The sequence below is a fragment of the Sus scrofa genome, chromosome 4 (genome assembly GCF_000003025.6).
Source record: "Sus scrofa isolate TJ Tabasco breed Duroc chromosome 4, Sscrofa11.1, whole genome shotgun sequence".
NCBI classification, from domain to species: Eukaryota; Metazoa; Chordata; class Mammalia; order Artiodactyla; family Suidae; genus Sus; species Sus scrofa.
In genome coordinates, this window is record NC_010446.5 from 37,465,455 (window position 1) to 37,490,031 (window position 24,577).

At 35.2% G+C, this 24,577-nt stretch overlaps 1 protein-coding gene across 14 annotated transcripts in view; it reads right to left on the reverse strand.

Annotated features, from left to right (window-relative positions):
- The window catches only part of VPS13B (vacuolar protein sorting 13 homolog B), a 735,231-nt gene that overhangs the window by 379,526 nt on the left and 331,128 nt on the right, over positions 1-24,577 (reverse strand). For all 14 annotated transcript variants that reach the window (XR_002343694.1, XR_002343693.1, XM_021090606.1 and 11 more), the window contains one exon: positions 6,470-6,690. Coding sequence is in view for 12 of the 14 variants with exons in the window: in XM_021090606.1 (XP_020946265.1) it covers positions 6,470-6,690 (221 nt within the window). In the remaining 2 variants the exon portion in view is untranslated. The remainder of the gene's footprint in view (positions 1-6,469; positions 6,691-24,577) is intronic.

The following is a 24,577-nucleotide window of genomic DNA, read 5'->3' on the forward strand; positions in this document are numbered from 1 at the left end:
TGAAGGATTTCCTTCAGGATTTCTTATAGTGCAATCCTAGTGGTGATAGATTCTTTCATATGAAAAATGTCTTTATTTAGTCTTTATTCATAACTGCTATTTTTTAAAATTCAGAATTCCAGGTTGAGAGGCTTTTTAGAAAATTTTCACAATTTAAAGATGTTGATTTTTCGATCTCTACAGTTTCTTAAGAGAAGTAAGCTAACAATAATATCTTGGTTCTCTTGCATGTTATGTGTCATTTTTCTCATGATACCTTCAAGATTTGCTCTTTATCTGTGCCTTTCAACAGCTGGATTATGATGTGTGTAGGCATGGCCTTCTTCGTGTATTTATCTTATTCATCTTTCTCCCCTCATTTCTGGCCTATATGTAGCACTCAATAAATATCTGCTGAATTCACTTAGGGGAAAAAAAAAATCAAGTCATTCTTTGTAATTCTGACAGAATCCAGAGGAAGTCTGGAAGTACAGGCTAAAGCAACTGCTCACAAAAAAAAAAGAGCTTTATTTGGAGTCTCATGTTTTACTATTAAAATTTAAGTCAATCTAGCACACAAAAATATAAAAGATTCTTCAAAGTGCTATACTGTTTTGTGGCTTCCTCTCCCTTCAGGAATAATGCTGCATTCCATCGGGGATATTCATGCCAATTTCCATAGATGCACTCTCATTTTTATCAAAGTCAATCTAAACTAACAAAATGACATTAATATAGCATCTCAGAGTTCACAAAATACTTTCAGAAATATCACAAATTTCCCAACAACCATGTGATCAACTGTGGATACAGCATTGGTAACAATTTAACAGAAGCTGGTTTATCAGGACTTATCAAGAAAATAAAGTGGAATTAAGTGAATAGATAAAAGTTATTCCATGTGGGGTGCCAAAGGGTTCTTGGAGCATGAGGCTCATTCGGCCTTGGTTTAATTCTCAAAAATAAATAAATAAATAAAATAAATAAATAAATAAATAAATAAATAAATATTCAGAGTATTCAGGGAGCAGCAGCAAGGAGGCCCCAGTAGTTCGGTAATGGAGTTACGATAAGGACAAAAGGAATGAGCAGACATTAGAAGGAAACACCAGGCCAAATATAAGCTCACGCTAGGTGATAACTTGGCTTAGAACTGGTTTATATTTAAATAACAAAACCTGAGCTTGGTTCCAAACATGCTAAATATCTAAAGAAGATATCCCAAAGCTCTAGTGTTGAGACACAGTATGACATTTAATAAGACTCCACAGAAATCACAATACTATCGATTATCTCAACGTATAAGAAAAAAATTTTTTAATAATATTAAAACAGGCTAAAACAACAATGGCAAAAGAATTTAGTCTCAGCTGGGAGAGCTATGGATAACCAGAACATGTGGAGTAAGACAATCCTCCCAAGGCTATAACGATCCCTAAAATAAGCCCTTAAAATATAAGGTTTCTGGTAGATAAATCCAAGTAGCAGTTAGCTATTATGCAGAGATAAAGCTGTTACTAAATATATAAACTATGAATATTTTTTTTATTATTATCACCAAGAGTTTCTTCATGTCCCTTTGTAATCTATCCTTCTCATCACTTCCTCCTCTTTCCCTCCCTGTGCCCTGCTTCCAGGCAAGAAGGAAGCTACTTTCTGTCACAGTGCAGTGGTTTACGTATTATAACTTTTATATAAATGAAATTATACAGTAAGTAGTTTGTTTGGTTGTTGGTTTCTTTCACTTAGCGTAACAATTGCGATATTTATCCACAGTGCTGAAGTTAGCAATAATTCATTATTTTTTTATTTCTGAGAACATTCTATGGGTAGGCCATAAATCCACCTACTGATGAACACTTGGGTTATGTTTAGGTTTTGGCTAAGCAAATAAAGCTGTTAAATGCATTCATGTAAAATGTCTCTGCATGGACATACTCCTTTTTAAATTATAGTTGATTTACAACATTGTGCCAATTTCAGCTGTACAGAAGACAGACATTTTTGCTGTTCTTAGAAAATACCTAGGTAGGAATGGGTGGGTCATACAGTAAGTATGTGTTGTTCTTTTTCAGGAATTTTCAAGTTGTTTCCAAAGTTGTTTTATAATTTTTACATTCCCATTAGCAGTTGCAGTTGCTTCACAACACCCCGTCTTTTAAATTTTAGCCGATCTAATAGGCGTGCAGTGGTATATGTTCATGTTTCATTCTGTTTTTCCCTGATGAACGCAGACAAACACATCTTTTCATGTGTTTACTGACCATTCATACAGCTTATGTTGTTCAAAACTTTTCCCTGTCATTTGCATTCATGCTAATTTATATATTGTTCTTTGCCTTCATGATATTGAGGACAAAGGATTCCTTAAATATTGTGGACAATAGTTTGATAAATGTATTGCTAATACTTTTTCCAAGTTTCTGGCTTTCTGCCATGTGAATCTATCTTTCAAAGAGAAAACGTTTTTAAACCTGATTATCCCCAATATCTAGATCAATTTGGGGATAACTGCCATCTTAACAATTTTGAGTCTTCTAATCCATGATCTCCAGTTAGATGTTCAAGTTCTCTCAGAAACGTTTTGTGGTTTTCAGGTAGAGATCTTGGACATCTTTTGTTAGATTCACTTGTGATATTCAGAAATCTGACAACCAACATAGATCCCTTTACCTCCCACTAACCTAAAAGATGAAGTTGTCTTGTATATTATTTACCTACATTGAAAACTCCAGCAGACAGTGTTACATGTTTTACTTTCAGCAGTCATAAGTATTTTTTAAAAGTTAAAAAAAAAAAAAAGATTTATCAAGCCACGTATCATTTCTATTGGTTTTCCTTTATTTCCGAAGTTCCAAGTTTTCATCTGGTATCATTCTCCATTAACCTACAGAACTTCCTTTTTTTTTTTTTTGTCTTTTTTTGTCTTTGTTGTTGTTGTTGTTGTTGTTGTTGTTGCTATTTCTTGGGCCGCTCCCTCGGCATATGGAGGTTCCCAGGCTAGGGGTCTAATCGGAGCTGGAGCCACTGGCCTACGCCAGAGCCACAGCAACGCGGGATCCGAGCCGCGTCTGCAACCTACACCACAGCTCACGGCAACGCCAGATCATTAACCCACTGAGCAAGGGCAGGGACCGAACCCACAACCTCATGGTTCCTAGTCGGATTCGTTAACCACTGCGCCACGACGGGAACTCCAGAACTTCCTATAGTATTCCTTGTAAAGCAGAGCTGCTGGTGACAATTCTCTTAGTTTTCCTTCATCTACAATGGCTTCATTTCACTGGGACATCCTCACTGGCTTGACATTGTTTTTCTGTTAGCATTTTAAAGATACTGTTCCAATGTCTTCTGTTCTCTGTGGTTTTTAATGAGAAATCTGCACTCACCCAAATCATTCTTAAGCTATATATAATGTATCTTCTGCAGCTGCTTTCAAGATTTTAAAAAAATTTATCTTTGGTATTCAGTATTTTAATCACAATGTGTCCAAGCATGTTCTCCTCTGAGTTTATCCTCAAAGATAAACATGCTTGGGTCTGGGTGAACTTCTTGAATGTGTACAAGCCTATCTCTTTCTGCACATTTGGGAATGTTGTACAATTATTTGTTAATATTTTTCTTCCCCTAGCTTTTTCGCCTTACCTTCTAGAATTCCAATTACATATCTATTAAAACAACCATTGAATCTTGATCCTTTAAAAAAAATTTTTTTTCTGATTTTCAAATTCAGTAATTGCTATGCTCTATGTTCAACCTCAGTGACTCTTCAGTCACATGCAGGCCACCTCTAAGCACACACAGTATGGTTTTTTTCTTAAGGCATTGAATTTTCAATTCTCAAATTCCATTTGATTGTTTTTATACTTAATTTCTCCATTGCAAATTCTTACCTTTTTTATTCAGTGTGCTTTCCTTTACGCCTCATGAAAAAAAATATAATAGCTACTTTATAAAGTTTTTTGCAATTCAATTATTTAAAAAACAAGTTGGGAACATTCATATGTTGTTAATTTTTGCCTTTTTTCCCCCAGAGTACACAGAAATAATTAGCAGGATGGATGGGCTGAGGTGGGATTCTGCCACTATGAAGGACTAAATCTATTGTTTCCCTTTCAACAACTTCTGTGATAAAGGCTCTAAAGGTGAATCTATTTCTCTGAAATCTGTTTGCTAGAGCTGCCATACAAAAGTATCACAAACTGGGTGGCTTAAAACAAATTTCTTAGAAGAAATTTGTAATTTCTTGGGTTTAGAGAGTGCGTAACCAAGATATCAGCAAGACCATGCTCTAGGATTCTGAGGAGAATCCTTCATTGCCTCTTGTCCTTCTTCTGGCGGCAGCCACCAACACTTGTGTTCTTCAGCTTGCAACTGAATCAGTCCCTCTGCCTTCATTCACATGGCACTCCCCCTGTGTATGTTCACATCAACCTCCCTCTATGTGTGTCTTCTTCCAAATTTCCCCTTTTCATAAGGATATCAGTCACAGTGGACGAGGGTTCACCCTAACTTCCTTTTAACTTGATTACCTCTGTAATAATCTTAACAGAAAAGGTCACATAATGAGATATGAAGGGTTAGGAACTCAACATATCTTTTGGAGGGGCGCAATTCAACCAGTAAGTTTTCCTTCCTCTAGGAAATGTCTTTCAGTAATCACCAGCAGTAGCATTCAAAGAATAATCTAAATAGTCTAAGATAGTGCAATTCATTTCATAATTACTCTATTCTATACAACTATGGGTCATAACAGAATAGCAAATGGCCATTAAACTGGAATATTTACTATTGTTAAAAAGAATTTACCACTGAGGAGTGGATCCAGAAGATGTGGTACATATACACAGTGGAATATTACTCAGCCATCAAAAAGAACGAAATACCAGCATTTTTTGCAACATGGATGGACCTAGAAACTATCATGCTAAGTGAAGTCAGCCATACAATGAGACACCAACATCAAATGCTTTCACTGACATGTGGAATCTGAAACAAGGACAGACTGAACTTCTTTGCAGAACAGATGCTGACTCACAGACAATGAAAAACTTATGGTCTCTAGAGGAGACAGTTTGGGGGGTGGGGGGATGTGCTTGGGCTATGGGATGGAAATCCTGTGAAATCAGGATTGTTATGATCATTATACAACTACAGATGTGATAAATTCATTTGAGTAATTAAAAAAAATGAAAAAAAAGAAAGAAAAAAGAATTTACCACTAACTATACTAGAAATTACTTTTATAATGATGGATAAGCTTTCAGTTAGTCTGCCAATGTTCATTTAATATAACTGCCTCATAATAATTCTCGCTCTATGTATTTTTATAATAAGGCCATCCATCACCAAGATATTAACAGGTCTAAACTTTTCAAAATGCACAAATATATAAAGAAATTAAATCAAACTGTGAGGCAGAGAGAACAGAGGAAAGGAGGATAGTATCAGTAAGGAGGCTCTATAAAATATGGAATAATATTTGAATCCACTTTGAAAACTGGCTTATAACTGCTAATACTGGGATAAACAACAATTTACCAACATTGACCTATCAGATCCAATAAGGCTCTAAAAAGTATTGTTTAAAAATATAATTTCAAATATTATTCAACATTGATAATCTAAGTAGAAAATATCCTACAGTCCACTTGAGGACAAAGAAACAAGTATTAACTTGCATATGACTAATAATTTGTACAAACCCAGGAGATCTGATTTCATGTTAAAATATATACCTACAGAATACAACATGTTTGGCCTATATGAGAACTGAAATGTTAAAGGATTAACAAAACACACCTTTTAAAACGAATAAAGGGAGTTCCCTTTGTGGCCCAGTGGTTAACAAATCTTACTAGGACCCATGAGGATGCGGGTGTAATCCCTGACCTCGCTCAGTGGGTTAAGGATCCGGCATTGCCATGAGCTGTGGTGCAGGTTGCAGATAAGGCTCGGATCCTGCATTGCTGTAGCTGTGGTGTATGCTGGCAGCTATATCTCCAATTCAACCCCTAGCCTGGCAACTTCCATATGCTGTGGATGCGGCCCTAAAAAGCAAAAAAACAAAAATAAAAATGAATAAAAAGAATAAATAGTGCTTTTAAAAAAAAAAATTGCATGTTAAGCAAAAGACATTCTGAGTGAGAATCTGATTAGAAATTACATTTGATCATTTCAATAGACTTTTTCAGTCAGTCTGACAGTAAAGTAGTTCTTTACCATTAAAAAACTTTACATCTGCAACTGATTTCATTCCATCAGCCAAAAGATGCATTTATGCTGCCACCATTACATTTTCAGAAGAGTTTAAATTACAAAACTTGAGAGAGCTTCAAAGCAATACTTAATCTAACCATTCTGATCTTGATGGCCCTGTTAAAAATAATTTAGGACACTTAATAGAAGAGAAGCCCTTCAACAAAATGGATAACAATTGTTCTTAAATCACATTATTTTAAATTTCCTTTCATAAATCAAATGTACCAACCTGGGGGTTCGAGCATTTTATTTCAAGTGACTCTAGGTCAACGTGCAGACAGACAACAAATGAATGCCTCGTATCAGGTCCTGCAGTGAGCAGTTTTTGCGATGTAACAGCTAGAGTAGAGGTACAACCCATAGGTTCCACTAGGCAAAGTGTTACTTGTTTTCCAAAAAGGGTATATATGCTGAAATGATGCAAGCTGATGGTCCAAGGAAAAGCATCACCTGATAATGGGGACACAAGAGGGTAGGGAGGCACACATAAAAAAAATATAGTTAATTGTTACTTGATAGCATGGTGTTTACTGTTAATACATGAAGTATAAAACATTTGATATGGCATCATAAAAGGTGAACATTGTATCCAGAGACCACCATGTTAAACAGTTTTATATGCTGTGTAAGGGTTACCTCTAAAAATGTTGATATTTGTATTTATTGTAACATACTACTCTATCAATGATTAAGTACACTATAAACATACAAACATAGAAATTAAGGAAATGATATAAAAATATAAGTTGAGGCTCTAACTTTTTCTTCCCTCATGGTAGTCCTAGTGGGTTGTACAGTGCAACTGCTGGGGGATGTCTACAATCTACCTTGAGAAACAGAAAATGTGTTAAGCTCGGAAAACGGACTAAAGGTAACCACAGACTTGACCGTGGAATAAAAAAAGAAAAGAATAAAACAGTTTACTATGGTCTACCAGTCCATCTGCATCAGAATCATGTGGGTGCTAAAATAAAATACAGATCCTTGGTTTCTACTTCACACCTACTTAATCAGAATTTCTGGTGGTTAAGACCCAGGATGCAAATCCATATCGTCAGGTGGTGACTCTTATTTATGTTAGTTTTAAATAATATATACTTCAAAAAAAGAATTAATAAATTTCAGCATTAAAAGCAAAATTTCTTTCATTGTTTTAAACTTTTTTCCTTTATTAATTTACTAGAGGAAAATGTGTTAATATAAACTTATGAGATAAAACCATCTTATTTTTTATTGTGGCTATATTTTGTGAAATAATGTTTGGAAGTGTACTCAGAATATTTATAAACATTTTATTGAGATGCCAATTTGATGGAAAATACATTCCCATGACTTTTTTTTTTTTTTTTTTGCAATTTTACTAGCACTTGTCAGTATAGATAGTATAATATACACTTAAGTAAATTATTTTAAAACAAAATGAAAATACCTATTTTCTAATTAGAGAAGTACTAGTACCTCACTGAAGGTAAGGTATACCATATAAAGAAAAAAATCAAAACCCCGTCATAGTTCACATTTCATCTTGCTACTCCCAGTTATATGCACTATTAACATGCTCCATTTCCTGCAAGCCTTTTATTATCCCCATTATTCTGCTGAATATGCCCACACAGAGTTGGAAGCAGGATCACACTGTACTTTTAGTTTCCTATTATTTGTTAGTAAGAAAAAAATACTAAGTGAATAACTAAGTGGATAATGCTATCAATAATGTATTTTAAAGAATCTAAATATGTATTTGAATTGTGAATGGTGATGCTCAATATAAGACAGATAAAAGTTTGAACTTTCAGAATGTCTGGATCAGGTAGTTAATAAAATTAAAACTAGAAACTTTGAAGTTGATACTTGGATAATAAAATAAATATAGCTATGTCAGAATCCACAGTAACTTGACTGGAAACAATGAAAACTGCATAATAATATGTGGTCAGCATAGTGGTACTCTGCCTGTCTTAAGACTTAAAATATTTTGCCCTCAAGAAAGAATGACAAACCTTAAATCGCCTGTAACTAATTATGAAATTATTTTAAAGCCTACACAAAGTTGCACGCTATTTACAAAATAAAGGCTTTGCCAAATTTTGTCTGAAAATACTTCGGAATGATTTCGGGTTACATTATTTTAAAGTTGGTAGCAGCTATATATAGTCTTTCAAATTTTATGTTATCCAAGAAATACTAAATGGTGATTATGGTGGATTTTAAAAAAACCAATTAAATTCATTAAATTGAAGAAAAATTTCCACGTGACATTAGTACTATCTAAAATATGTTTCTCTGCTTCTTCTTTGGAATCAGATCATAAACTGAAATTGGGTACCATATTCTATATCTTAAACAGAATCTTTTGAGGTAATACTCTATATCTGTTTATTCAGCAAGCAGATCATTTGTTTTAAAAGCCACACTTTATCTAGACGATCGATCCTAACATGGAAAGACAAACATTCTCATAATTTCATCACTGTGAAAAAATTACCAAAACACAACACATTGTTACTGGCAAAACTATGCCTTTTACACACACACACACACACACACACACACACACACACACGTACACAAACAAAATAAAACCTTATCTATTTACAATACTGACAATATACTGTTCTGGGGACTCCTTAAAATATGTTCAGATATCCATGACAGACCAGGTCCATGTACTAATCTGAGACTTTTGAGATTAGTATTTTCACTTTAATTAGTGAGTTCTAAAGCTATAAAATGGGTCTTCCATTTTAGAAAAATTATTTATTGTTGGTAGAATTTAGGAATAGTCAAACAAATTGTCTAGAGAACAAGAAAAATTAAAAAGTATCAAGATTGGGAATTCCGTTTCTATTTGAATTTGTGAAACCTCTACATTATCAACAGAGAAAAGAATACCAAAAAATTCATTCTCAACAAATTATAACTGGGGTTCCCATGGTGGCTTGGCAGTAAGGAAACTGACTAGTATCCATGAGGACAAGGGTTTGATCCCTTGCCTTGCTCAGTGGGTTAAGGATCCAGCATTTCCATGAGCTACAGCATAAGCTGTGGAAGCGACTTGGATCCGGTGTTGCTGTGGCTGTGGTGTAAGGGTAGCAGCTGCAGCTCCAATTCACCCTCAGCCTGGGAACTTCCATATGCTCAGGTGTGGCCCTAAAAAGACAAATAAAAAAAAATATATATATATATAACCAACACTAATGTACTTCAGATGAAATTATGTAAAAGAAAATGAGCATGACAGAGCTTTGGGACAAAATGAGCATGACAGATTTGGGACAAAATTCAGTGTAAGGCTATGTGATACATGTGTCAACAATAGGGGAGGAAGACTTCATTAAATAATATTAACTTAAAACTGAGTGGAATCATAAAAATCACACAGTGTGGATTTCCTTATATTGTATTACATGTTGCTAATTTTTCACAAAACTAGAAGCAGAAGGACTGATTTAGATAACAAAAAAATTCTCTCAAAAATATACATTTCAAAAATTTTATTATCAATGTTGGATTACGAAGAGTGATTAATTATATAGACCCTCACCATATACATCTAAATCACAATGTTCAATATTGGTGGGCAGGAATCAATATTTTGGAAAGATAATCGGCCTTTTTTTTTTTTTTTTTTTTTTTAAAGGGCCAAACCCACAGTATATATAAGTTCCCATATTAGGGGTCTAATCGGAGCTACAGCTGGCAGCCTACACCACAGCCACAGCAATGCCAGATCCGAGCTGTGTCTGCAACCTACACCACAGCTCACAGCAATGCTGGATCCTTAACCCACTGAGGGAGGCCTGGGATTGAACCTGCAACCTCATGGTTCCCAGTCAGATTTGTTTCCATGCACCATGACAGGAACTCCAATAATCAGTCTTTCTAAAGATGCTATACTTTACCATAGGAAAAAGTATGTGTACTTGGTGCCAAGGTGAATGACTTTATAAACACCAATATGGAAAATGAAGAAGGAAAGTTGGTCAAAATTAGAGATACCACCCCTCAGTTTTCTTTCTTTCATACATAACCTCTGTCATTAAGTCTTCGAAACACAAGAAAAGTGCCTTTCTCTTCTTTTTTACTTTTTTCTCTGTGTCTCCAAATCCTTTATGGCTCAGGCAAGTTTTTATTTCAAATATGAATTAGCATAACCAGGAATATTTTACTAATTGTGAGGGGTAACAATTTGGAGATGGATACATTGCTTTCTACCAATATAAATAAGCCAAAGGGCTGACACTGTTTCCCCAAACCACTTAGCACTTACATGATTTAAAGACAGTTGAGATAAAGGTTTTCCTTAATTCTAAGTGATGTTAATTTACGTATTGGAAACATTCAAAGAATGAAAGCACTAAAAAATGGTATAAAGTGTAATCAGTTCTCCTGGATGAAGAGAACTGCTGACATGTCTGGAAGAGAAGGAAATGAAAATGAGCAGCCTACAGTTTTATTTGCTCTGTAACCAAAATTCTACATTTGGAAGAAAATACTGCTTTGTATTAGGAAATGTAAAATGTATTGCATGGATCAGATAATAAAATGTAAATGTAAAAAAATAAAAGTATGTTATATAAAGATATATTTAAAATATGATTATTAAATTATGATAAAATAACACATCAAATTTGTGAAATATTTTCTTCACATCTAGAACTCCAAGCATTCAATGCTAACTACTGTTCATTTCTGAAAGTTATTACTGGTTTAATCATCAACATTTCACTACTTCATAAAGAAATATAATACTGCTTTTTAAGATTTTTTAAAACTTACGATTGCAATTATAAATGATTCAAAACCAGAACAAGAACAATTATTGCCCTTAAAAATAACCTCAAAAACTAGCACTGTCCTTCAAGCAACAAAGGTATTAGTAACTACTTTACAGTTTTTAAAGAGATGTTAAAATGACAGCAATGTAGGATTTGTTTAAGGTCATAGCTAATAAGACATACCCTCAGTTTCTCTAACTTGTCAAGAAATATGACAATTCTACATATTTCCTAACCACTAATGGCACTCCTCACCTCACATAAATCATTATGCAAAGACAACTACACAATTAAGGAAACAAAATATTTATTGGGTCTTATGATTTAGGCATTAAGATATATGGGTTATAACTTAAATTATAAATATAAGGTATTTTAACTATCCTTATTCTTAAATGCTGATTTTTGCTTCCTAATCGTTTTTTACTTTAGCTTTTAAAAATAACGGAATAGGAGTTTCTGTTGTGGCACAGCGAAAGCAAATCCAACTAAGAACCATGAGGTTGTGGGTTTGATCCCTGGCCTCGCTCAGTGGATTAAGGATCTGGCATTGGTGTGAGCTATGGTTTAGGGCACATACATGGTTCAGATCTGATGTTGCTGTGGCTGTGGCATGGGCCAGCAGCTATAGCTCCGACTGGACCCCTAGCTTGGGAATTTCCACATACTGAGGGCGCAGCCCTAAAAAAAAAAAAAAAAAAAGAACTCAATAGCTAATTATCCCTTTTTAAGCTACTAAATTGAATATGTATTTTACAAACATTGTGCTCTCAAAACTTTAAAAACTAAGAAAGATGCTTAGGTCATGATTCCCTTTCCAAAATATTTTTAGCTATATACATTATATTTATAACAATAAGAATAATTAGAAACATTTACAATACAAATATCCTAGAAGTTCAATATTTTTATCATTTTTCTTACCACAAAATACAGTACATGTAGTCACTTTAGTCGATTTGGGTCAAATCTATTTTGAGTTAAACCTTCCCAAGACTTCTACAAATGAAGTATTTTCAACTGTTACTGGATGAAAGTTGAGACTAATGTAGAAAGGCTTTGCCATGCTAACTCTCCTAATAAACAAGCATTTGTGAGCAATAAAAGGTACACATTTGTGTGTTCATTTTATTTTACTGACAGAGCATATCAACTCACTTAAGTTGATAAACTAGTTTACTGAGTGCAGTAGATACTCTTGACACTGTTTCAACAGGAGAATGAGCCTGGATTTTGTACCAGACCAACTTAGGTTAGAATCCTAGCTCTATCTATCCCTAGGTGTTGGAGGAGAAATGCTAAAAATTCCTAAATCCTATGCTTTTTCCTCGTGAAGCACTGAGCCATTTCATGACTTTTCTCTTTGTAAGAATTGAGTGGATTCAATTATAGTAAAAGAACCAACTTAGTGACAAAGAAAAAATGGAAGAAAGTTTTAACAAGGTAAAAAGTCAAGCCCTGATGAATTTCATTCCTTTCATTATTTAGTATTATTTGAATGTTATTCTTTTTCTTCTTTTTTTGCCTTTTAGGGTGGCACCTGTGGCATAAGGAAGTTCCCAGGCTAGGGGGCAAATTGGAGCTACAGTTACCGGCCCACGCCACAGCCACAGCAACACCAGATCTGAGCAGCATCTACGACCTGCACCACAGCTCATGGCAATGCTGGATCCTTGACCCACTAAGGGGGGGCCAGGGGTCAAACCCACATGCTTATAGATCCTAGTCAGACTCATATCCATTGGAGCCATGATGGGAATTCCTGAATTTTTGTAAAAGGCAGGACGTTCATGGATGACCACAGGACTCCTTCAGTTCAAGAAAATTATTTCAAATTCTAAATAAGTTTGAATTAATGAATTTGATTTTGTGAAGAGCTCATACAAAAGGGAATCATAGGGAAGAAAACCTGGGTCCTGGAGATCAAGGGGTTTTTTGGTATACCCATGGCTTGGCATATGGAAGTTTCCAGGCCAGAGATTGAATCTGAGTTGCAGTTGTGACCTATGCCATAGCTGCAACAATGCCAGATCCTTAACCCACCACACTGGGCCAAGAATAATCTAACCTGAGCCTCAACAGTGACCCAAGATGCCACAAAGACAACCCTGAATCTTAATCCACACTGCTACAGTGGGAACTTCTGGAGATCGTGTTTATCTATAACTTGGCGCCTAAAGCGTGGCTTCATTCTTGGGGGTTAAGGTGAACCACTTCAAAAAACACACTAAAGCTGACAGGTATAGCCAGGAACCAGCTTTGAAATTAAGAATGGAGCAATTTTTGATATTGAAAATAGCTTTTACTCTGTAACATAACATTCTATTAAGTTATTAGTGCCATATGATGGGCAATCTAGGTCAAAGAAATGCCTGAGAATATAAAAAAGGAATAGGAAAGCCAGATAAGTGACAATCTTATAGATTTATAAACCACCAGTGAAAGGGTAATAGCTTCAGTATAGGTATAGATAAGAATATCTAGTAAAACTGTAAATATGAACAGCACCTATCTTTAAAGAATGAACACAGGAAAAGGATTCCATAAAAGATGGAAGTAGCCATGATCCACAGAAAACAAACCAAAGAAAGTGACTATCCAGAAGTTAAAGAGTTTCAAAAAATGAATCAATGAACAACATCAAGGATTAAAAGTTTTCCACTGAATTTGCAACCAAAAGCTTCGTTCTGTTGAAAAAATTGAAACTTTAGCATATTCATATGACAAAACGGTTAAAGAGATTATAATTGATAAAGCAAATTCTTTAAAAACACAGTTCATAATACATTGTAGGCACTCAATAAATATTTGTTTTGAGAAGGAAAGAAGGAAGGAAAAGGAGGAAGGGAAGGAGGGAGAAGAAAGGAAAGAAGGAAGGGAGGAAAGAAAGAAAGGGTAAGAAAGGAAGGGAGGGAGGGAGGAAGGAGGGGGAAAGGGAGGGGCAGAGGGAGGGGAAAGTAGAAAAGGAGAATGGGAGGGAGGGACAGAGATGGATAAACGTATAAAAATGCTTGGGTCATAAAATGATGACAGAAGACTAAAGACTTACTCCAGTTACCGCAGATTCATTTATCAAACAAATATTTACTCCATTAATTACATCCTATACATTATTCTAGGACCTAGGAAGAGGGCAGTGGTCAATACAAACTCACTTTTCCCATGCAACTTGCATTCTAGTTGCAGAAAGAAAAATGATAATTAAATAACATATAATATGCTGATGGTTGTAAATGCTCTGAAGAATAATTAAGCAGGGTAATACCACAGGGGATGGTGCTGCCACTTTAAGATAGGACAGTCCAGTAATCTGCTCTGATAAATGACCTTTAGTGAAGATATGAGTCATGAAGCTACTTGGGAAAAAAAATGTTCTAGAAGGTGAATAGTGAGTGCAAAGGCCCTGCAGCAGGACCATGTCTGGATGGGAAGTTGCCAATGCTTTTGTTAAAGGCATAAAGATGTAGTATGTTAAGTAGAGAAAATAATCAGATAACCTGGAGAAAAGTGGTGAGAATTTATAGTACTTTTATAAGGAGTGGGAAGGCATTAAAGGAATTATTAAAAGTTTACCAAATTATCAATAAGGGCCAGAAGCAGTTTTTTCAAAAAACTGTCAAAAATTTCAAAAAAAGAAGGTAAAATGTCATATAGCTGGAAGGATCCAAAGCTACACTTCCTTCCGAGAAACTGAAAATCCACCATATCCAAAATATATAAAGAACACATGCAACTCGGGATCATAAAAAGTCTGATTAAAAAGTGGGCAGACAGGACAAAATTGACAGAACACTGTAAACCAGCAATAATGTAAAAAATAAAAATCATTATAAAATAAAAAAATAAAATACAACATAAAAAGCGGGCAGAGGACCTGAATAAACATTTTTCCAAATAAGACATACACAGTTGGCCAATAGACCAATGAAAAGGTGCTCAACAAAACTAATTGTTAGGGAAAGGCAAATCAAAACCACAATAAGGTAATATCTCACACCTGTCAGAATGGCAATTATCAAAAAGACTAAATAACAAGTATTAGGATGTAGAGGAAAGGGAGCCCTGTGCACACTGCTGATAGGAATGTCAACTGGTATAACCACTATCAAAAACAGGATGAAAGCTGCTCAAAAAATTAAAAACAGAACTACCATAGGATTTAGCAATTCCACTTCAGCTATTTATCTGATGAAAACGAAAACACTACTAGAAAAAGATATGTGCATCTCAGTGTCCATAGCAATATTACTCGCAATGCCCAAGAGAGAGAAGCAACCTCAGAGTCCACCAATAGATGAACACATCAAGAAAATGTGGGTATTGTGAGGAGGAAGAGGTCAAGATGGCAGAGTAGGAGTGTGGTAAACTCACCTCCCCCAATGAACAAGTCAGAAATACACTTACATGCGGGACAACTCTCACAGAAAAAGTGAAGGCTAGCAGAAAAAAAAAAAAAAAAGACCATGCTATGATCAAAGGTGTAAAGAAAAATCCACAGGAAGTCAGGCAGGAAGGGAGATGTAATCAGGTGGGGACCTGTGCTCTTTATAGGGGACCCAGAATAGGGAGGGTATATCAAGAGCTCAGAGATCCTCCCTTGGAAGTGAGCAGTTCAAACCACATATTGAGCACTTCAGCCCTAGAATCCAAAACTGGGAAGATGAGTCCCTTTAGCTGCTTGAAAAACCAATAGGTCTTAGCACAGGTTTGTAAGACACCAAGGCTGTGTTCCTGAAGAACACATACACGCACACACAGTTGCTAACTCCTTGGACCACAAGAGAGGAAGTGGACCGAAATTGTACAGGGATCTAGCAGATTTCCTGTGACAGTTAAGGCACATGCCCCAGCCCACAGGCAAGTGTGGCTGCTCCAGCCCCTCTAGAGCTTTGACTGGCTCAGCTCCCCTTGGCGCAAAGGATGCCACTGCCAAGGAAAGTGTGCACTTCATGGGGATGGAGCCAGTCAGACCAGCACTGCATCTAAAAAAGGCAAGAGTGGCCATTACTGGTGCTGAAAGAGAGGGGCCAGGAACATTCCAGCTTTAACAGGGGGACCACACTGCATGCCCTCTCTGGGCCCTCTTGTTCCAGATACACTCCCCTCTGGGGTGAAGGTGCCATTGCCAGGAGGGAATAGAGTACACACTTAGAGGGAATGGAACCAGCTCACACTTGGCTCTAGCCACTGCTAAGTTAGCAACTAGAAGATAAGATCTGAAGATCTAAGGCACATCATAATGATTAGAGTCAACAATCCTATATTAACACACATCAAATTTGCTAAGAGACTAGACCTTAAATGTATGCATCACAGAAAATAAATAATTCTGTGACTTGATAGAAATGTTAGCTAACACCACAGTGGTAATCACATTGCAATATCTAAGTGTATGAAACCAGCAATGTTGTACACCTTAAACTTACACAATTTTATATGTCAACTATATCTCAATTTAAAAATTGCCTTTAATGAGAATATACTACCTTAGTATCATTTAAAAAGCCGTATTTTTAAGATCTTAAGACACTGTAAATTATATAGTTTATTTTTAAAAGGTGAGCAGGAAAAATATGGTGCATATTAGATCTGCCATATTGGTTTTTGTTTGTAAAATAAATGTGTTTGGGGGTTGGGCAATGTAAAATTAACAGGAAATAAATAAAGGTTGTTTGTGCAGCCTTTCAAAGTAACAGAACTTGCAGCTAAACAAATGATTCAGAAAAATGAATGTGAGCTACTGAGAACAATGTCTACAGTAATTATATTAAATATGTTAATGCAGTTCAACAGCTTAACTTCATTTGTTATACATATATGATGGCTTTCAAGAGATGTATTTTAAAATAATAACATCAAGAACAAATCTGAAGCTCTTTTCTGAGCTTTCACCTTTCCTTAGAAAATCTAATTTACATACGGTTTAAGAATTAAAGTCAAAGACACAGAGTAAAACTGGGGGAAAAGAACTCTTGCAATACTACATTACCATCTTTCAGAACAGCAGAAATTTTTAAAAAAATTTTTTCTGACATATATTTGACTTACAATGTTGTGTTAATTTCAGGTGTAGAGCAAAGTGAATCAGTTATACATATACATATATCCATTTCTTTGCAGATTATTTTCTCATCCAGATTATTATTTCTTTATTTTTATTTTTTTACAGAATATTGAGTAGATTTCCTTGTGGTATATAGTAGGTCCTGGTTACTTATCTATTTTATATATAGTACTGTGTATATGTTAATCCCAACTTTCTAATTTACCTGTCCCCACATTTCCACTTTGGTAATCAAAAGTTTGGTTTTGAAATCTTTGAATCTGTTTCTGTTTTGTGAATAAATTCTTTAGAACAATAGAAATTGTTTTTCTTTTTCTTTTTAGGGCCTCATCTGTGGCATATGTAAGTTCCCAGGCTAGGAGTCAAATGAGAGTTGCAGCTGCCAGCCTACACCACCATCACAGCAATGTCAGATCCAAGCCCCATCTGAGACCTACACTACAGCTTACAGCTACACCAGATCCTTAACCCCACTGATTGCGGCCAGGGATTGAACCCGAATTCTCATGGACACTAGTTGGGTTCTTAACCCACTGAAGCACAATGGGAACTCCCAGAACAAGTGCAAATTATGATTATCAAACTATGATATTAAAAAAAAATCTATATTGCAACAATACACATGAGCCACTAAGGCGATCAGAACTACATGGAAAATAGCCCTCATATTTTTCAAAGATGTTCAACAATTTTCACATCAGTTTCTATTAAAACTTACTAAATCCAACAACAGCAGAGTTTTAATTTATAAATGATCTCAATATTCCATCTCTGTCAAAATATTTTATTAAAGTCACAGGCAACTCTTTCACAAAAGGAAAAACAAACCTCTGCTAGGCACAAGGTAGAAACCCATCTGCTCAGAGGTGTGAGCTGGATATAGCAAATTACATCTGCAAGCCTCACCGCAATATGTTCTCTAATGAAACTCAAGATGTTGATTTTGACCCAAACACCCTACACAGATTGAATCTGGCTATATTAGAGATCATCTCTCCTTTCCCATGGCAACTGAAAGCAGATGACACGTTTCAACAAACAGTTCCTCATTCTGAAGCTTAGAAGTCTAAGTTCAGACTACAAGAAGCCTCAAATCTATAATGAGAACACTTTTTGTTCATCCTGTTGATAATCTTTGTAATGCTGGAAGCTTTTTTTACATGTTGGTCATATCATAATGACTAGTTTGTTATATCTTGAATCTAAAACAACTGACTTCAAAAATTAAAGTTTTAACAGAAATTTAGAACTCCACAGTGATAACTGAATAACACCAAAGACAAAGATCAAGAGAAAATTAACTTCACAGGAGTTAAAAGGACAAGTTAAAAAAAAAAAAACATAAAGAAATGAAACAAAGTTTTAATTGAAAACATGTCCTTCATAGCCACCAAAGTCAAACGGAGAAATAGCAAAATTTTATTTAAAAATTCAAAGTTGTTTTCTAGAGTAGAATACAGTCAAAGGGTCATTAAGTCCCATTTTTGCTTATGTTATCCTGATGTGGTCTCTGTTGTTTACAACCAAAGCATATTAAGTTGTATATATATACATATACACACATACACACGTATCATCCCCACTCTTTTTTTTTTATCTTTTCTAGGGCCGCTCCCGCAGCATATGGAGATTCCCAGGCTAGGGGTCTAATCGGAGCTGTAGCCTCTGGCCTACGCCAGAGCCACAGCAACGGGGGATCCGTGCCGCATCTGCGTGCGACCTACACCACAACTCACAGCAACACCGGATCCCCAACCCACCGAGCAAGGCCAGGGATCGAACCCACAACCTCATGGTTCCTAGTCGGATTCATTAACCAATGAGCCATGGTGGAAACTCCCCATTCTTCTCTCTTAAATAATTTTTGTGTTTTGTTTTTTGCTTTTTAGGCCTATACCCCAGCATATGGAAGTTCCTAGGCTAGGTGTCAAATTGTAGCTACAGCTGCCAGCCTATGACCCAGACACAGCAACGCTGGATCCTTAACCTACTGAGCAGGGCCAGGGATCAAACCCACATCCTCATGGATACAAGTCAGATTTGCTTCTGCTGAGGCATCACAGGAACTCCCTTAGAAAATTTTTTAAGATTGTGAATGTGTTATATCAATTCTTCACTTTCAGTTTAGTCCTGAGGCCATCATCATCTGACTAGCATTAACACTATTCCGCTTAAAGTATTGGGATAAGAGAAATCGATCGCCTAAAACTGTCAAGTCCCTTTCACACCTTTTAGTCTTCATCTTGTTAGGCAGCTGTGCTACAGTTACACGACTTAATCATCTGTCTTCCAGGAGACTACTGCCTCATGGTTTTTCCCCTTACTTACCTTACCTTTTACTTGTAAGTTTCCATCACAGATTATTCTTTTCCTTTCATCCAATTAGTGTTCCCCTCTTTTTCTATCTGTTTGTCTCTGTTTAAGGGATCACATTTTTTTTCATGGTTTTCCCTGCTATCATTATGTATCTCTAACAATAATGCCTTTTTTAAGTTCTAGACTCATATACGCAAAAGCTTATTAGATAATTTAACTAAATGCCCCACAAACACTTCACAGTATTCCCAAACTAAATTCATCCCTCTCATCTTTCACACTCAAAATTAAGTCGCTTTCTTTATTTGTAATTATAATTTTAACTGTATAAACTTCTACATAGATATCGCAATTAGGAACCATGGAGTTATTCTATACATTTACTTTTCCTTCACCATTAGTAACTAGCCCAATCACAGTTTCATTAATTTTGGCTAATGTCAAATATTTCTCTATGCTTTCCCATTTTTCCCATTCCAATCACCAAGATTCTGGTTCTGATAATTTTAGACAATTATAAAAGCTAGACACACTATCTAACTAATCTCCTTGACTCCAATTTTCCTATCTTCCCCTGCACCCATTCCCCCCGGTCTCCACCAAATTCATCCTCTACACTTACCAAAAAAAAAAGAAAAAAAATGAGTTGAACATAAAACAATAGTATCACAGAAGCAGACTAGAAAACAGTATAATCAGAAGGTGGTATAGATTTAGTCACATTCCATATCTGTTGAAAATGACTAAAAATATTTATCTGCATTCTTAAACCAGCAAAATGACAGAGGAAAAAAAGCATTCTAAGCCAAAATGAGTAGGTGAACAGGAGAAGACAAAACAGCAAATAAGTAATGTTACCAAATTTTTAAACATGGGAAGATAATAGATAAACAGCAAGTGACTGATGCCTGGAGGGATAACTATAAAGGATCTATCTGATTCATGACATCTATCCTTCAACAGGTTCTAATACTCGAATATGTTTCAAAAAGAGAATGCAGAGTGACACCAAAACCAGGAGGACTATTTGAAAACTGAAAATGAAGAGACCTCCAGATTCTTTCTCCATCTACGCATAGGTGTAAAGATAAACTACTCTTTAAACATATCCATCAAAGGGTTATACCCAGATACTTTACAATCTTAAAGGAAAAAAGATGGTTTTTCCTAAGAAGTTAATATCTATAGTTTTTTTAATGCCTGAAAAAGTTTTAAATATCTTGAAATAATCTCCTTTCCTTAGGGCAGGTTTGACCAATGAGAATAACCAGATGGTTAAAAACTTGTTTCTACTTTAGGTTTCAATGTTGATTATACAGTCACTCTATAGTCTCCTAGGGAGTATGAAAAAATAGACTTTAGAAGGTTCTATTTGATTCTAGGCCTCTCCATCTGGTATATAATTTTTATTTTAAGTTTAAAATAAACTAAGATGCTAACTCAGTTCTAGAAGAAAAATCAGAAAATATAATAACACCTTATGCTTTAAAGACATAGACTTCTATAGCTCTTAAGTCACTCATAAAACACTGGAATAATAAGAATAAAATAATTTATCATATGAAAAGGACAAACAACTGAAGTTGGCAGGAGTGCTGTAGAAATAAGGTGAATACTGAAGAGATAAAAAATAGTAGGGTAGTATGTATCAGTCATTTCGTAAAATCCATTAGAAAAAGAGGGGTTAAAATAGCCTCATAACATCTTTCAATCACTTGAGGGATTCTAATACCAGAAGTATAGTAGAAATAGTGCCCTGAAGGACCCTTGTGCTAAAAACAAATGAAAATGGTGAATATATTTATAAAATGTTTGCATATAACACATACTATGATTAAAACTTGTATCTGTTTACACAGGCACACAAACACAAATTGGAACACACATTATATCTCCTAAAATTTATTAATGAGTTTCTCCAAAAAGTAAGGATTAAGGCATGGGAATGAGAGAAGCCAGAAACTAAAGAAATGTTCAAAAGTAGTGAGATTGAACACTCTTGTTCACAAATAAGGCTGATTAAAGATTAAGCCCTAGGGCAATCTGTAGTATAGAAATTAATAGGACATAAGCTTTGCATGCATACTTACGTTAGAGTAAACTAGAAATAAAACTGTCCCATTTTTCCGCTCTCTACATGCCCTATTAAAACGCTGCCAGAAAACTGAACCTTGAATAGAACAACATCAATACCCATAACCACAAGCCAAGCCTCATAAGAGGTTGTAACTTGAATTTTTTTTAATCTGAGTGGCATAAAAACTTCCAACAAGGAAGTTAGTTTCAAGTGGTCCTAAACTGGAAAACTCCCAACGTATCAGAAGTAAGTTCAAGCATGCATAGGAGGAATCTTTCAGCTAGTCTTCAAAGAATTTCTAGAGAGAAATTTCTAAGGAAAATAAGAATGCCCTCCTTAACAAAAAGAAGCAACAAAGAAACAAACAAAAAAAATGTACCAGAAATACTAGGTCTAATAGGCAAGAGTCAGCAGAGATTAGACAATAATATAAAATAAATGATTCAAGTATTAAGAAATACAAGGAAGCTCTAAAAATTATGAAAAAAGCAAGGAGTTTTAAAGAGCAATCAAAACGAAAAGAATATTATAATTTTTTTTTTTTTGCTTTTTGCATATGGAAGTTACCAGGCCAGGGGTCAAATCAGAGCTACAGCTGCCAGCCTATGTATACCACAGTCACAGCAATTCTGGATCTCCGACACACTGAATGAGGCCAGGGATTGAACCTGCATCCTCATGGATACTAGTTAGATTTGTTTCCACTGCGCCACAATGGGAACTCCCTACAATTTAAAATTTAATGAAGTGTCATAGAGTTCAAAAACAGGAAAATTAATTGATGGTTTTAGAAGTCAAGATGCAGTTTGAATCTGAAGAAAAAGAGTCTTGGCAGGGACTAGAGAAGATCTTCTGGGTACTGCTAATATTTTTGATCTTGATTCAGATGCAGGCAACATGGGTAGGTTTATTTTATAAAACCTATGAAGCTATATTCTAAGAGTTGTGCAGTTTTCCATTTGATGTATTCAAATTCTATAAAAGTGCATCCTAAAAAATTTAATGAATTTTAGCAGCATATCAGACATAACTTTAAAAAATTAATGAAATGGAGGATCAGATTAAAGAAATTACTCAGAATGCAGGTTAGCAAGTCAAAGTGAAAACATATACAAGTAAAAAGAAGAGACAAGAAAAATATAGTACAAAAGTGATTAAAAGGAATTCCCATTGTAGCTCAACAGGTTAAGAACCCCAAACAGTGTCCATGAGAATGTGGGTTTGATCCCTGGCCTTGCTTGGTGGGTTGAGGATCCAGCATTGCAGTAAGTTGTGGAGTAGGTCACAGAGGTGGCTTGGATTCAGTATTGCCGTGGGTATGGCATCAGCTGGCAGATGCAGCTTCAATCTGACCCCTAGACTGGGAATTTCCATTTGCCACAAGTGTGGGCATTAAAAAGAAAAAAACACGTGAAAAAAAATTCTAAAATATATTTAAGAAAGAATAAAGCACAGGCAATATATAAAGAGATAATGCCAGAAAACTTGCATAAGTTGTAAAAGACACCAATACTAAAACTTTAAAACACATACACTAAAAAAACTCTGGAGTTCCCTAGTAGCCTTGCGGCTAAGGACCTGGCATTGTCACTGCTGTGGCTGGAGTTTGATCCCTGGCTCAGGATCGAACACGCCATAGGCAAGGCCAAAATAAAAATTAAAAAATAAAAAATTCTAGAAGGTGCCAGCAAGAAAGGACAAAATATTTTTAGGGACATACAAACTGCTAATGGATCCTGAACAATGAAAAAGAGTCAGCACAACAAATATCTTTAACAAGCCAGGCAAAAACAGTAACTACCAATAAGATATTGTACATCCACCAATATATCTTTCAAAATGGAGAACCAAAAAAATACATTTTCAAACAAACAAAATTAAGTTTACTAACTACAAATCATCACAAAAAGGCAGAAGGAAACTGATTTGAGATAGAATAAAGGACTGAGTTGTATGTAAGAAGGAATGTCTCACTAGTATATGAGTCAGCAAATACGGCCTATGATCAAATTTGGCTATTAGATTTTGTGAACTGAATTTTATAGAAAAATACAGTCATGTCAATTCATCAACAGCTGCACTACAAAGCAGAGTTGAGTACTTGAAACAGAAACCATATAGCTGGTAAAACTGAAAATATTTACTATCTGGCCCCTTACTAAATAAATTTCCCAAATTGTGTCCTGGTTTTATACACATGCAATAAATATAAACAATTACTTTTTTAAGTGATAACCAGTTAATCCAGAGAGGATGATTGAGTTAAAGTATTTTAAGACCTGTGTATTGTTCAGAGGCAGAGTAAATAGCTTGGTTTACTGCATAATTTAATAAATTAAATATGCAGCATCATATTTCTAGGAGCAGATTTGATTTTGAGTAAAGGATGTTAATTTCTAAGATTGGAAGAAAAAGGTCCAGGAATAATTTCCAACACAGCAGGGGAAACACAGCATTAAAAGAACATATATTACAATAAAAAGGAAACTAATTCAATTGTTAATTAAACAAATAACTAAAACATTTAGTTAAGATAGTGAAAATACAATGAGAGAATGGGAGACAAAAGAAGATCTACAAATGGTGGCTAACAAGCACATGAAAAGATGCTGAGCATCATTCATTAGTCATTAGGGAAATGAAAATCAAAACCATGAGATATCGCTTTACACCTACTGGGATGGCAAGAGCAAATAAAACATGTAATAACAAGTGGTGACACAGATATGGATAAATTAATATTGTAAATCAACTATACTTCAATAAAAAAAAAGATAGGCACAAATCAGAACCTTCGTACATTGATGTGGGATTATAAAATGGAACAGACATTTTGAAAAACAGTCTATCAATTCCTTAAAAGCTAAGCACAGAGTTACCAAGTGACTCAAAAGGCCTACTCTTACATATGCACCTAATACAAATTAAAACATATGTCCATACAAAAAAAGTGTACAAGATAAACCGTAGCAGCATTATTCATAATAGCCAAAAAGCAGAAACAACCCAAATGTCAATCAAGCCATCAATGAATAAAGAAAATGTAGTTTATCCATGAAGTGAATTATTTATTCAGCCATAAAAAGGGAATGAAGACATATA